Genomic DNA, 11,011 nt, shown 5'->3' on the forward strand with positions numbered 1-11,011 from the left:
ATCAAAATGTTGGGGTCAATTAGGAGAATTTACCTCCAAGTATGTACGTAGAATGATAAGAAATGACAGTCCCAACGCCTATTTCTACTCTATCGCGTTGTGCGATGATAGATTGACGTCTCATGCTTCAGTCTTCCTCCTCCCGGGGGTAATAGCTATTGATACGAATAAATTGCGCGAAGCTGTAGATGCAAATATGTGATGCAGGTAGTGGATAATCCTCCCCAGGGTAAATGTGTAACAAATGAGAGCCAGTTCAACCAGAAACTCCATAAAAGACGGGTATTTGGGGGGCATCAATCGTAAAGACGGTATCCTGAGATGCTTCATGTCTTTAGCCCTCCAGCTCGGACGTGATCTCTTCACGCACATTGCGGCTCCACTCCATGACGGCAGCCTCGAAGTTGATCCAGACTTCAGGGCTGCTGTTGTAGACAACACCAAGTGCATCCACTTTCAGAAGGATTTCCCACCGCAGCTCTGCTGCTTTCGCCCAGTAGCGGATGTTGTCAGCACAGCGGTAAGGCTTCTCCGTATCGGTGTGAAAGGTGGTAATCAGACCGAAGCGTCGCTTCGACAGCTTGACTGCCGCGTTGTGCAGCTCGACAAGTCGGATGCCGTTCTGCAAAGCTTGCAAGAAAGGCGTGGGGAACTCGGTTGCTGAAGCTGCAGGCGTATACTCCGGCATGGGCTCAGCTTGAGGTGCAAGAGACGCCATGAACGCCAACTCCCTCTCGACTTCCTGGCCAGTCCAGTCGCCCTTCATCCAGGTCCAGCGCTTGCGCTCGGCCTTCTCTGCCTCGATCATCTTCTCTTCGGTCTTGAGCATGCTGAAGAGTCCCTGGATCCAGGAGTTGAGAGTGTTGTACTCGTCCTCCTTCATTCCGCCGGCCCACTTTCGCGTGGCCATCTGCTTCAGCGTCTCCATGACGTTGAAAAGCTCGGTGCGGATCTCCTTCTCAGACTTGATCACGTCCAGTCTTTCCGGGACTTCGTGGGCGGTGTAGTAGTTCTTGGCTGCACGAATGGCTAGCGTCATGACATCGAGAATGTGCATTCCCTGTACTTCAAACCAGCCCATGCCTTTCTTTGGCGTGTTCTGAGCTGACGTAGCTTCCGCCGCCGCTCTGGCATTCTCCGCCTTGCTCTCCCACGCTTTCTTCAGGGAGGCACCCGCTTTGTCAAGAGATTCAGTCAAGTCACTCTTGAGCTCCTCGATCGTCGGCGGCTTGGGCACTGGCTTATTCCTATGAATGTAGGTGCTGGTCGTCGGCGGCAAGACGTCCGCATCGTCCTCAAAGTCGGAGTAATAGTCGTCGTCCTCGGTGGGAGACTCCACCATTGCTCCGGGAAACTGGTCCCCAGAGAGGAGTGGACTGAGCGAAGGGAAGGAAGCCTCCCCATCAGAGCCAATCTTTGGCGAAGACATCCCCGAGCTGCTCACAGACGAGAGATCCAGACCTCCCTTCGCCTTGTTCTTTCTCGCCAGCTGGCCACCCTTGCCATCGAGGAGGCCGGTTCGTGAGAAGTAGTACTGCAAATGGGCGATGCTTCCCAAGCTCAAAACACTCTCCCTATGCCGCGCACTCGCAGCAAAATCGGTACCTTGGGGTCGCACGAACCCCCGGCGACGGCTGTTGGACCGGCCGGCCATGCTGCAAGTCGACTGGCGATTTGAAGACGTAAAGCTCATGTCTGAGCGACGGCTGTAGTTATCGGAGGATTGTCTGGAGTATGTGCTGCTGCCCAGGGAGTCACGGGAGTGGCCATCGGTGGCGGACCCGTGGGAAACAGACGACGCCGTTGACACACATCGTGTAAGTTCAGGACAGGCGCCGATGGCCGGAGTCGGGGAGATCTCGGGCGAGGGGGAATCGCATCGAAGAGCTGGAGGCTGCTCGTTTGCTGTAGCCATGGCTTCGATTGGAACACGAAACGAGAAAGTTCGAAGATTCGGCTAATCCTGAAGAGGCGGGGGGCAAATACTGGCAGTGCTCTTGGTGGTGTTAAATAGGTCAAAAGGTATTGCGGCGATCGTCCGAAGGGTATGTTGGTGTCTCGTCTCAGCTTGGTGTCGATGGCGTACTCAAGCCATGCGCGGGATAACGTGAGGGGGAGCCAAACAATGTCGCAGCTGGGTATGTAGGAAGCAATGCGGACAGGATATGAGCTATAGCCGTCGAGACAACTGGGTGCACAGCAGCGTCCAGAAGGCGACGAGAGGAGATTCCAAAGGAAGAACGTATGCTGGTGGTTCGACAGACGTACGGCGTATTGTTGATTCAGGTGAGGCGAGGTAACCAAAGTATGATGCGTCAGAGAGGGAGCGAAGTGAGTTGGTCAACGGATAGTTTTCCAGCTGGACTCAGCGCCCAGAAAGTTTACTGCTGGACTTTCTTCAATACCCCGGCCGGTAAATAGACAGGCCAGCAGATGGTGTTAACGGTAGGGCGAAGACGAAGGCGGAGGGCAAGGTAAGGCAAGACAAGGCCCAGGAACCAACGGTAAGGTAAACCAGACAAGGGAAAGGCAGGGTAAGGTTGTGCTGCGAGCTGTGACACGACGCGACCTTCCGGCGTCAGGGGTTTGTGTTGGGCTCGGCCACAGCGTAAGGGCGGGTACGGTGAGTCGTTTTGGTCCGCTGCCTGGCTTCTTTTTGCCTGGATCCTTCCCGTAGCCAGCTGCGTCAGTGGAGACTGATGGGCTTTCTGGAGGTCTTGGGAACTCTGGACTTTGCAATCTGGGAGGGGGAAAGGGGGGCCGAAGGCGAAATGGAATTGATCTCTTGTGATCAGTCTCCAGCAAGCAAATTGGGGGTCCAATGGAGTGGCGCGCGAGGTACCAGGGAGGGATGGTTTAAATTGAACGTCGCGTCGTCTCCGAAAGTGGGGGAGCAAAGGACGAACAACCTAGGCAAGGCAGGGAAGAGGACGGAGGGATATGCACTGCGTTATGGAACGCGTGAAACGGCAGACGTTGTGCTCGCTTGGTTTTGCACGCAGCGCAGCTTGAGAAATACGTTTGGTTTGCTGAAGATGATGTCCCAACAAGAGATGGCCAAGGACTCTGCGTACTGCAATTACCGTCCTCTCCAATGGCCTGCATGCCTGGTTAGCGGTGGTTTAATATCGACCAGACAATGCGGCGTTTCTTACTGGCTGAGGATCGCGGAGTAGCTAATGGTGCAAAGTAGCTTCTGCGCTGTAGATGGGGTAATGTAAAAATAACGGAACTTTGATCCCGCACTTGGCCGTGACGTGTAAAAGTGAGCTGCTAGCGTCAAAGGCAAGATCCTCTTGTAAGTCGCAGCTAATATGAGACTATTTCGATGAACCTCAGATTTCCTTTCTGTTACAAGCCACACGAAAGGGGATGGCCCTGTTCTTAAGGTACCTCATCCAGCCTCGAGTCGGGAGCATGCATATGTCCAGGCCAATAGCATCGAGCTTCTCCAGACAGACAGGCATATAGAGAACTTAGTTGGCGCGCCACAGCAACGATATGCAGCCAAGCATCAGGACGTCCATTGTGAATGAAAGTCAAGCTCAAGTGGCTGTTTGCTGTGAGCTTGAATGCTGTGCCACCTCATCAGAGTCCAAACCCCATGCTGAGCCATTTTCCTTCGCATGCCCGCCGTTGTTATGACAGATTCCCATGGCGATGACATATTCAGGGGCGTCAGATTGATCGAAATCTCCAGCACCTCAACCGGGCAACAAAGCACATGTGGATAGTGCTCATTCCGCGAGGCGCCTCTGCTCCGCGTTTCCCGACATCAAGATTGGGAGATTGGCTCCTCTTGTCAATCCCAAACACGGCTTCACGGGTTGCCTCTTTAATGCCCCAGTGGGTTGGTTGGTCGGCTACGACGAGGACTTTGACTGACTGCTATTTCGCGATGCGCAAATCACGGACAGGAAGCGATAGCCGGGAATAGGCCAAGGAAGCAAATCGGATTGGAACGCTGGTGTTGATTGCAGGCTTTTTGGCCACATGGCACCAAGGGGTTCGAAATGCCTCGTTACCTTTCCTTTCCTTGCCCTACCCGCGGCTTTTCCCGTTGTCTCTCCAGATCGCGGTTCCGTGCCTGACCTTGTCGGGAAGAGATTGGGGGAGCTCCATATTGATGGTCGACAAGTGACCAATGACAGCGACCCGGTGGCACTCGTAGCTGACACATCGAAGCCGACACGCTCTTACTGATTACTCTACCAGAGTTCGGGCATCTAATATCGATGTTACGGGTACCTCTCTCTGTATTCAAGATGTCTCGTTCAGCAATGGAAGTGAACCAGGCTGGATTGAGGACGACTTCCAAAAGAGTTTGGCAGGTGTAAAAGGGGCATGAGACAGGTTCTGAATTGAGCACGATCAGCAAGGCTTTACGTAGCGGAGAGATGTCTCTGCCAGCCTAGGCCGTCCTTCATCAGAAAATGAAAGAAACATATAACCTTAATAGCTCGTCGCCTGATCTACCTCTTTTCTTTGTAAAAACATGCAAGCCGATATCATCTGACTCTGTTTTCCACGCAACATGCGTCTTCTCCAGTGTGTCATCGATTTCCAGCTTTCTGGCTGCTCCGACCCTCACTTTTACATATGCAGGTGATATGCAAGCCTTCATACCAGCCCGTTTTTTTGCGATAACTCAAAACCCATTTGTACCTTTATCCACCTTTTAGTGCCACCGTCCGACAGTAACAACCAGCTGGTTGTGCAGCAGCTATCAGTCTCTTGGTCAACATAAGCCGTTCCAGGTCAGTATCTGTCTCCTCTTCAAACTTACTCGCTCTTGCGCCAGTAATTACAAATATCCTCAGGCGAGGTTAACGAGAATCGAATGTGATTTTCTGATAGGTAAGTGTAGGGCGACATCAAGAGACTTGCACTATTCCAAAGACGTCACTCGTCGTCGGGAACGTGCTTATCCCCTGCATACGCCGGGCGGCTTAACATGCAGAGTAATATGCATTATTAGCGTGCCACGGCTTCATCCGACACTATCAGCAGCCCGCATATTTCTACTTCACTTCATCGCTATGTTGCGTCACAACCAACCAGCCTGAGCAATGTTGGTTGAATTGGAAGATGGTATGATATGCACGAGAAACATCGGGCATGAAAGGCTTGTGCGGGGCTTCTTTGAAACGGAGAGGAGACATTGGACCAATTGACCTGACAACCCGCTTCCAATGCTACAGCGGCCACCGCGTGTCTGTCCGAAGAACACATGTCCAATTGTCTGGAGACTGGGAGCTGCGAGTGAGCGCGAGGCATGCAGGGAGGGGGACGGGGCCTGCAGCCCCGGGCCCCGATCCGCCGGCCCAAAAAGCAGGGTCACCCCGGCTCGTCTAATCTTCCACGAGCCTCCCAAGTTCGAATTGCCAGGGCTCCCGGGCTGGTCGCGGGTGACCAGTCCAGAACTGGGAACAGCTTCTGCCGTTGAAGGCTTGAAGCCCCAGGGTCCGGACGAGAGAGGACACAGCAGAGGGCTTCAACTGCCGCAACTGGTGACACTTGATTGCGACGCTGTAACTTGCGGGAAATATGGTCAAGGCTCGGAAGGGCTGTCGCTGGAATCGTGGTGATCCACCGGCGAGCTCTCGGGGGTGGTGCTCCAGGGTGATGAACCCATGGTTCGTGAGCAGCAATTAGCGACGGGAGAGCTCGCTAGCTCATTGCTCTGCTGGCCACTGCTTAATTGGCACTGTTCCTCTCGAGCGCGAACGGACGGGGCAGAGAAGGACTAGTGTCTGTAAGCGTGGGATCACAGACTATTGGCTCCTGGCGGGCTTCTAGAGTCGAGTCAAAATCCGCGTCTCGACGCAGGGTGGTGATGAGAAACGGGTTGAAGCGCCCGAGTGGCTCAAATGGAAGGTGATTGATAGACACGGCCAATAACATCTGCCCGCAAATGACAGGACAAATTGGGCAAGAGCCGAGGAAGAACCACAAACCAGTCAGATGGGGAAACATGGGTTGTATATCAGAATGTTTTCCCATGACAGGTCCGCAGTCCTTACAAGTTTTATGTACAGTAAGGGCCAGCAAAATTGTCAACGTTGCAGAAGCCCATTCTTTCGTCGTGGATTTCGGAGACGGAGATAATTACTATGGTACACGTAAGGGCGGCGCGCACGACGGGTGGATGGTTCAGTGGGCGTTTCATCGGTCGTCGTAAGGGACGGAGCTCTAACAGCGACTGGGCAGGGAAGCTTCGCCCTGTTCCCTTAAGGTTGACAGCCGGGCTTCCTGAGCTCCCCGCGATAATCCAGAAATGTGCAGACTGGATGAAGACCCTCGGGTGTGCTCTCTGTGACTTGGCTGGAAGTATGGATATTTTGACTTGGCGCTACCACTTGTTTGTGAGAAAGGGAAAGGCAGATGGAGGAGGCCAAACCGGATGGAGCGCGTGCTTGACTCGGACTCGTTCAAAGAGTTGGAGTCTATCTGTATATTGGCCCGGGCCATACTGAGTTGAGAGCTCCGTGTAACATTGACGATGGAGATGGAGACGGAGACGGGCGGAGGGTGAGGTAAGGTAGCCTCGCATGCGCCGTCGTAGCATTTGCGGTTTCGTGCAAAATCAATAAAGCGCTGCGGAATGCCCTGCCCAGGACGCAAAAGAAGGCTTTTCTGTATTTATTTTATGCCTTGTGCATGTCGCGTCGGTCGGTCCTTGGTTCCTATTTCTGGTGCTTGTCGCAGCTTGTTCCGACCCAACACGAAGTCCCATACAGACTCAATTCCAGACCATGCCATACTAGACCATTTCGATTCGATTCGGAAGACGCACATTTCCTTTCCATCTTCCTCTTTCCTTCTTCCAACCGCGGATCGGCGCGTTCTTTGCTTCTCTTTGCGTCTCCGTCTGACCATTGCCATTCGTCAAGTAGCCACAGCTTGGGCGCTTGCTTTGGCTTTGCTTTGGTTTTGGCTCTTGCCCTTCTTCGTCGCTCCCTCACATACCGTTACAGCCTCCTGCTGCTCATCCTTCATCTTCTTATTCTTCCTTGGCTTATACTTGTTTGATCTTTTTTTCCGTCTCAACTTACTTAGATATTCACTACATCCAGACACTTTGGGAGGCCCTTCCCAGTCGAACGCTTTCTACCTTTTTTTCCTTCTCGTCTCTCCTTCTTTCTTCCGCTTTCCCCTCTCGTACGTCTTCTTTCCCTGACTTATGTTTGCGCCCGAACAAGGTCCAACCCAGCATAACTGGACACGCAGCCGGATCCAAGCAATGGTCGTCTCGTAAAAGGCACGTTGGAGCAACCGACTGACATTCCGCCGGCTGCGAAACGATCCGCCGCCACGTTCTTCCTTACCTGCTTCGTTTCCGACTTCCAACGCTTTGTGAAGGCACCATCCCTCACTTCATACCGAACGAACCGAATCGTCTATACCATACCTGACGCAGTCCAACCGATTCTACCAACCCTTTCCCATCCTAGACAAGGCGAGGCCGCCAGATCTGCACCTGCTCTGCTGCTGCTGCTACTCTCCCCGTGCCTTACCCTAGGTATCCTGCTCACCAACCAACTCGGTGCTAAGACGTTGCGCCGCTGCATCCCAGCCCAATCGCGTGGTCGCCCAAAAAGATTGCGCGCCAAACGACTGGCGTTGCCCAGTCCCGGTCATCGTTCTTGCAGCTCTTGCAGCCGACGCAGCGCACACGCTCCTGCGCCGCCAATAACGACTGCATTCCCGTCCTTCGGCTCCTCTAGATCCCCTGTTGCCGGACGCCTTTGCCCGTTTCTGTCGTACATCTACCCTGTAACTGAAATCGCCGGGACCCCACCGACTAAGGCATTGACAACAGTGCGCTCGACGAGCTTGCCCAGGCATCCAGCATTCCCAGCATTCCAGCGCCGCTCTTCGATCCCTCTCATTCGGCGGCCTGCAGCTCAAGCGACCGAACCCAGCGAGGATCAGTCTCCTTGACCCAGTTATCACTCAAGCTCAGGACCACCGGACCCAGCCAACCCACGAACCGGCTCAGTCGTTGTCGGCCGTCCTGGCTGGACACGTACAGCATTGCGCCGTACCTAGAGACGTCTGTCTCTGCGGAGGCACGCGGAGGGCCGGCCGCCTTGGGTTCAGCACCGAAGGGGAGGGTGCTCGGCGTCTTGAAGGACGATTCGTGACTCAATCAACACACAGGCATAAGCACGAATAAAATGTCGGCCGAGGGAGCTTCCGCGCCAGAGGAGGCAGATGCAGCCCACGCCAACATCACTGCAACCGCAACCGCTGACGCCGCCAGTGCCGACGCCAAAAACTCCGTCTCCAGCCACCAACTGCAGCACCCACAGCACCCACAAGACCAGGCACAGGCCCCTCCAACAGCGGACCTTGACCTGGGCTTCTCTGACGTCTCTAGCCCCGAACTTTTCCAACTACAGGCCCCATTCGATGTCGTAAACAACAACAACAATACCATCGCCGACACCGAAAACAATCACACAAAGTCGCCCGCAAGCTCGACCCGCAGCAAATCCGCATCCTCGCATCTTGCTACATCATCACCATCCGGCTCACCCAACGCGAACAAAGCAATCCAACCGCGCAAGCCGTCGCCAGGACTCGCTGCACGCCTCAAAGCACTTGGCTTGGCCTCTTACAAGAAATCAGCAGACTCGTCTCCTAACCAACCAGACAACGTCGGTCGCCTTCCCGAAGATCAACTCCGCCAACTCGACGAGAACCACAAGTCGAATTCACTCGACTCGATTATCCATCGCCGCGGCCGCCCTTGGAAGGGTCTCGTACATCACAAGGCCTCGGAGACACAAAAGACACAATCCGTAACCTCAACCGAAGAGCCCGATACTGAGCCATCGCCGTCCACCGCAGACGTTGCCCCGGGCGCGTCTCTCGTCCTACCCGAGATCACAACAACAGAACCGCTGGACATGGAGACACACAAGTACCGCCTGCCCGACCACACCAATGGAAATGGCACCAAGGTCCAGCTCGAGACACGACGAGAACATCTCGAACGTCAAAACTCTTCGGATGTCCCCCCTCCTCCACCCCCGAAGGACACGCCGCCTATCCCCCAAGCCGAGTTCACGCCCGATCTCTCCTCGTATTTCAACCCTAGCCACCAGCGCCCCGGCTCAATCTACACACTTTCCCGCGCCTCCTTTGCCAATCAGCTAGCACAGCTCACTTCCCTCCAACTGCCCGACGCCGAGTCATTGTCTAGTAAAGTTTCCGCGATTCCAACCGCGCAGGTCGCCTCGAAGGCCCTCATCAATGCAGCTGAACAGATTAGGAGTTGGATTTACAAGGCGTCCGAGGTCATTGGTGGCTTGGATAGTGACGATGACGTCGAGTGGGCCTCCGCGGGCGGGCGTGAAGGCCTGGAGGAAGTCGAGAACGCTATCCATCGCTTTGAAGATTTGATCAAAGTCTACGTAAGCGCCATCGAGGAGCTGCAGTGTCGTCAGGATATTGCCAATGTTCCGCCAGCAGACCTCCACCGGGCAGTCTCTCAAATGGAGGCTATCATTGAAGAATGGGCCAACATTAAAGCGACGCTGAACACCGTCAAGGGTCAAGTTGAAATCGCCATGGAATGGGAAGAACTCTGGAACTCAGTTTTGGGGGATATCCAGACCGAAATGGACGAATTGAGTCGCTTGGTCTTCGAGATGGAGGAACGCCGGCACAAATCGCTCATCGCGGCTACCTCTGGCGACGGCGTTGACATAGGGGATCTTGAAAACATCGTTGACGACACGCCGGCGCCGGCACCGCCACCCAAGGTGCAAGCCCAGAACCGATTCTCCCTACCAGGCCTGGCCCTCAGCCCTGGGTCGACGTCGCCAGGGACACCTACGCTGTCGCAGGATGATTCAAGCCTGTTGGCTCTGTTCGCCCGGATGCAACCCTTGCGCGCATCACTCGATTTCCTCCCCATGAGACTCGCGGTCTTCGCTGCAAGAGCTGAAAAGTCGTTTCCTACAGCCTGTGAGGAGCTAGAGATGCGACGTGAAGGTCTCGACGGCAGCTACAAGAAGTTGGAGAAGGATGCCGAGTCTTTACGCAAGGAGCTGGGGGAAGATCGCTGGGTACTCGTTTTCCGTGGCGCCGGACGGCAGGCACAGAAGATGATTGAATCCGTCGAAAGATCGATGATCAAGTTGAGAGAGGCCATTGACACTGGCATGCATTTGAGCAACCCCCCTGGGATGAGCAAGAAGATTGAGGGTTACGACGCCAAGAAGACGCATTATGGTCCTGCTATTGAGCGTGTCTTGGCCATCATTGACAAGGGTGTTAAGGATCGACTGACGGTGAACGGCGAGATTCTCCGACTGCACGCGGAAATGCAATCCAAGTGGGAGTCAATCAAGGACGAGATGAAAGAGATGGATGTGGTGGTTGATGAGGTGCAAGCGGACAACCGCGGCCAGCAGTTGAGAGACTCCATCTCGAGCATGTTGTCGAATGATCGCTCAACTATAGGCAGTGGACGCGAGACTCCGGGCAGTTCGCCCCCTTCATCAGTCATCATGTCTAGCCTTGGCTTCGAGCCAATGACACCCACACCCAAGATCAGGAACCGTTCAGCGAGCAGCAGCAACCTGCCGCAGCCTTCGGGGCGAAGACAATCCTCGTTGCCAACCCCATCTTCTCGGAAGACTCTGACCTCTCGTCTGTCAAACATGACTTCACGACTGGGTACGCCATCGGCCAGCAATACTGGCAGTATTCCCCGCGCTCAGTCGACTTTGCCAAGTCGCCCTCGGTGGAATGGGTCCACGAACACAGCAGATGTCGGCATTGGCCACAACTTCAAACCCCTTAGTCTCACGTCACCCAGCCCCTACGCTAAGAAGACATCACCTGTCCCTCGCCCGCCCTCGTCCCTGACCCCACGGTCTTCGTCACCCGGTGGTAGTAGGTTGCCATCTATTCGTGGTCCGCTCGGGCGAGAATCATCAGCTTCGCCCATGCCCGAAGACACGCCGACGAAGAGGGCCACTTCCAAGCTCTCGTT

General features: G+C 54.7%; 2 protein-coding genes across 2 annotated transcripts; one reads left to right on the forward strand and one right to left on the reverse strand.

The window, feature by feature from the left end:
- Nucleotides 1-334: 334 nt before the first annotated feature.
- On the reverse strand, nucleotides 335-1,915 carry CGGC5_v000769 (uncharacterized protein; the record flags this gene model as incomplete). The annotated part of the gene is made up of 1 exon (XM_032020188.1): nucleotides 335-1,915. One exon carries the CDS (start codon nucleotides 1,913-1,915, stop codon nucleotides 335-337), a length of 1,581 nt encoding a protein of 526 aa, XP_031882852.1.
- A 6,265-nt stretch (nucleotides 1,916-8,180) lies between these two features.
- On the forward strand, nucleotides 8,181-10,819 carry CGGC5_v000770 (uncharacterized protein; the record flags this gene model as incomplete). The annotated part of the gene is made up of 3 exons (XM_066150713.1): nucleotides 8,181-10,426; nucleotides 10,481-10,500; nucleotides 10,566-10,819. 3 exons carry the CDS (start codon nucleotides 8,181-8,183, stop codon nucleotides 10,817-10,819), a joined length of 2,520 nt encoding a protein of 839 aa, XP_066009745.1.
- Between the last annotated feature and the right edge of the window lie 192 nt (nucleotides 10,820-11,011).

This window comes from Colletotrichum fructicola (genome assembly GCF_000319635.2).
Source record: "Colletotrichum fructicola Nara gc5 chromosome Unknown KSG_Nara_v1_contig01, whole genome shotgun sequence".
In the NCBI taxonomy this organism is placed as follows: domain Eukaryota; kingdom Fungi; phylum Ascomycota; class Sordariomycetes; order Glomerellales; family Glomerellaceae; genus Colletotrichum; species Colletotrichum fructicola.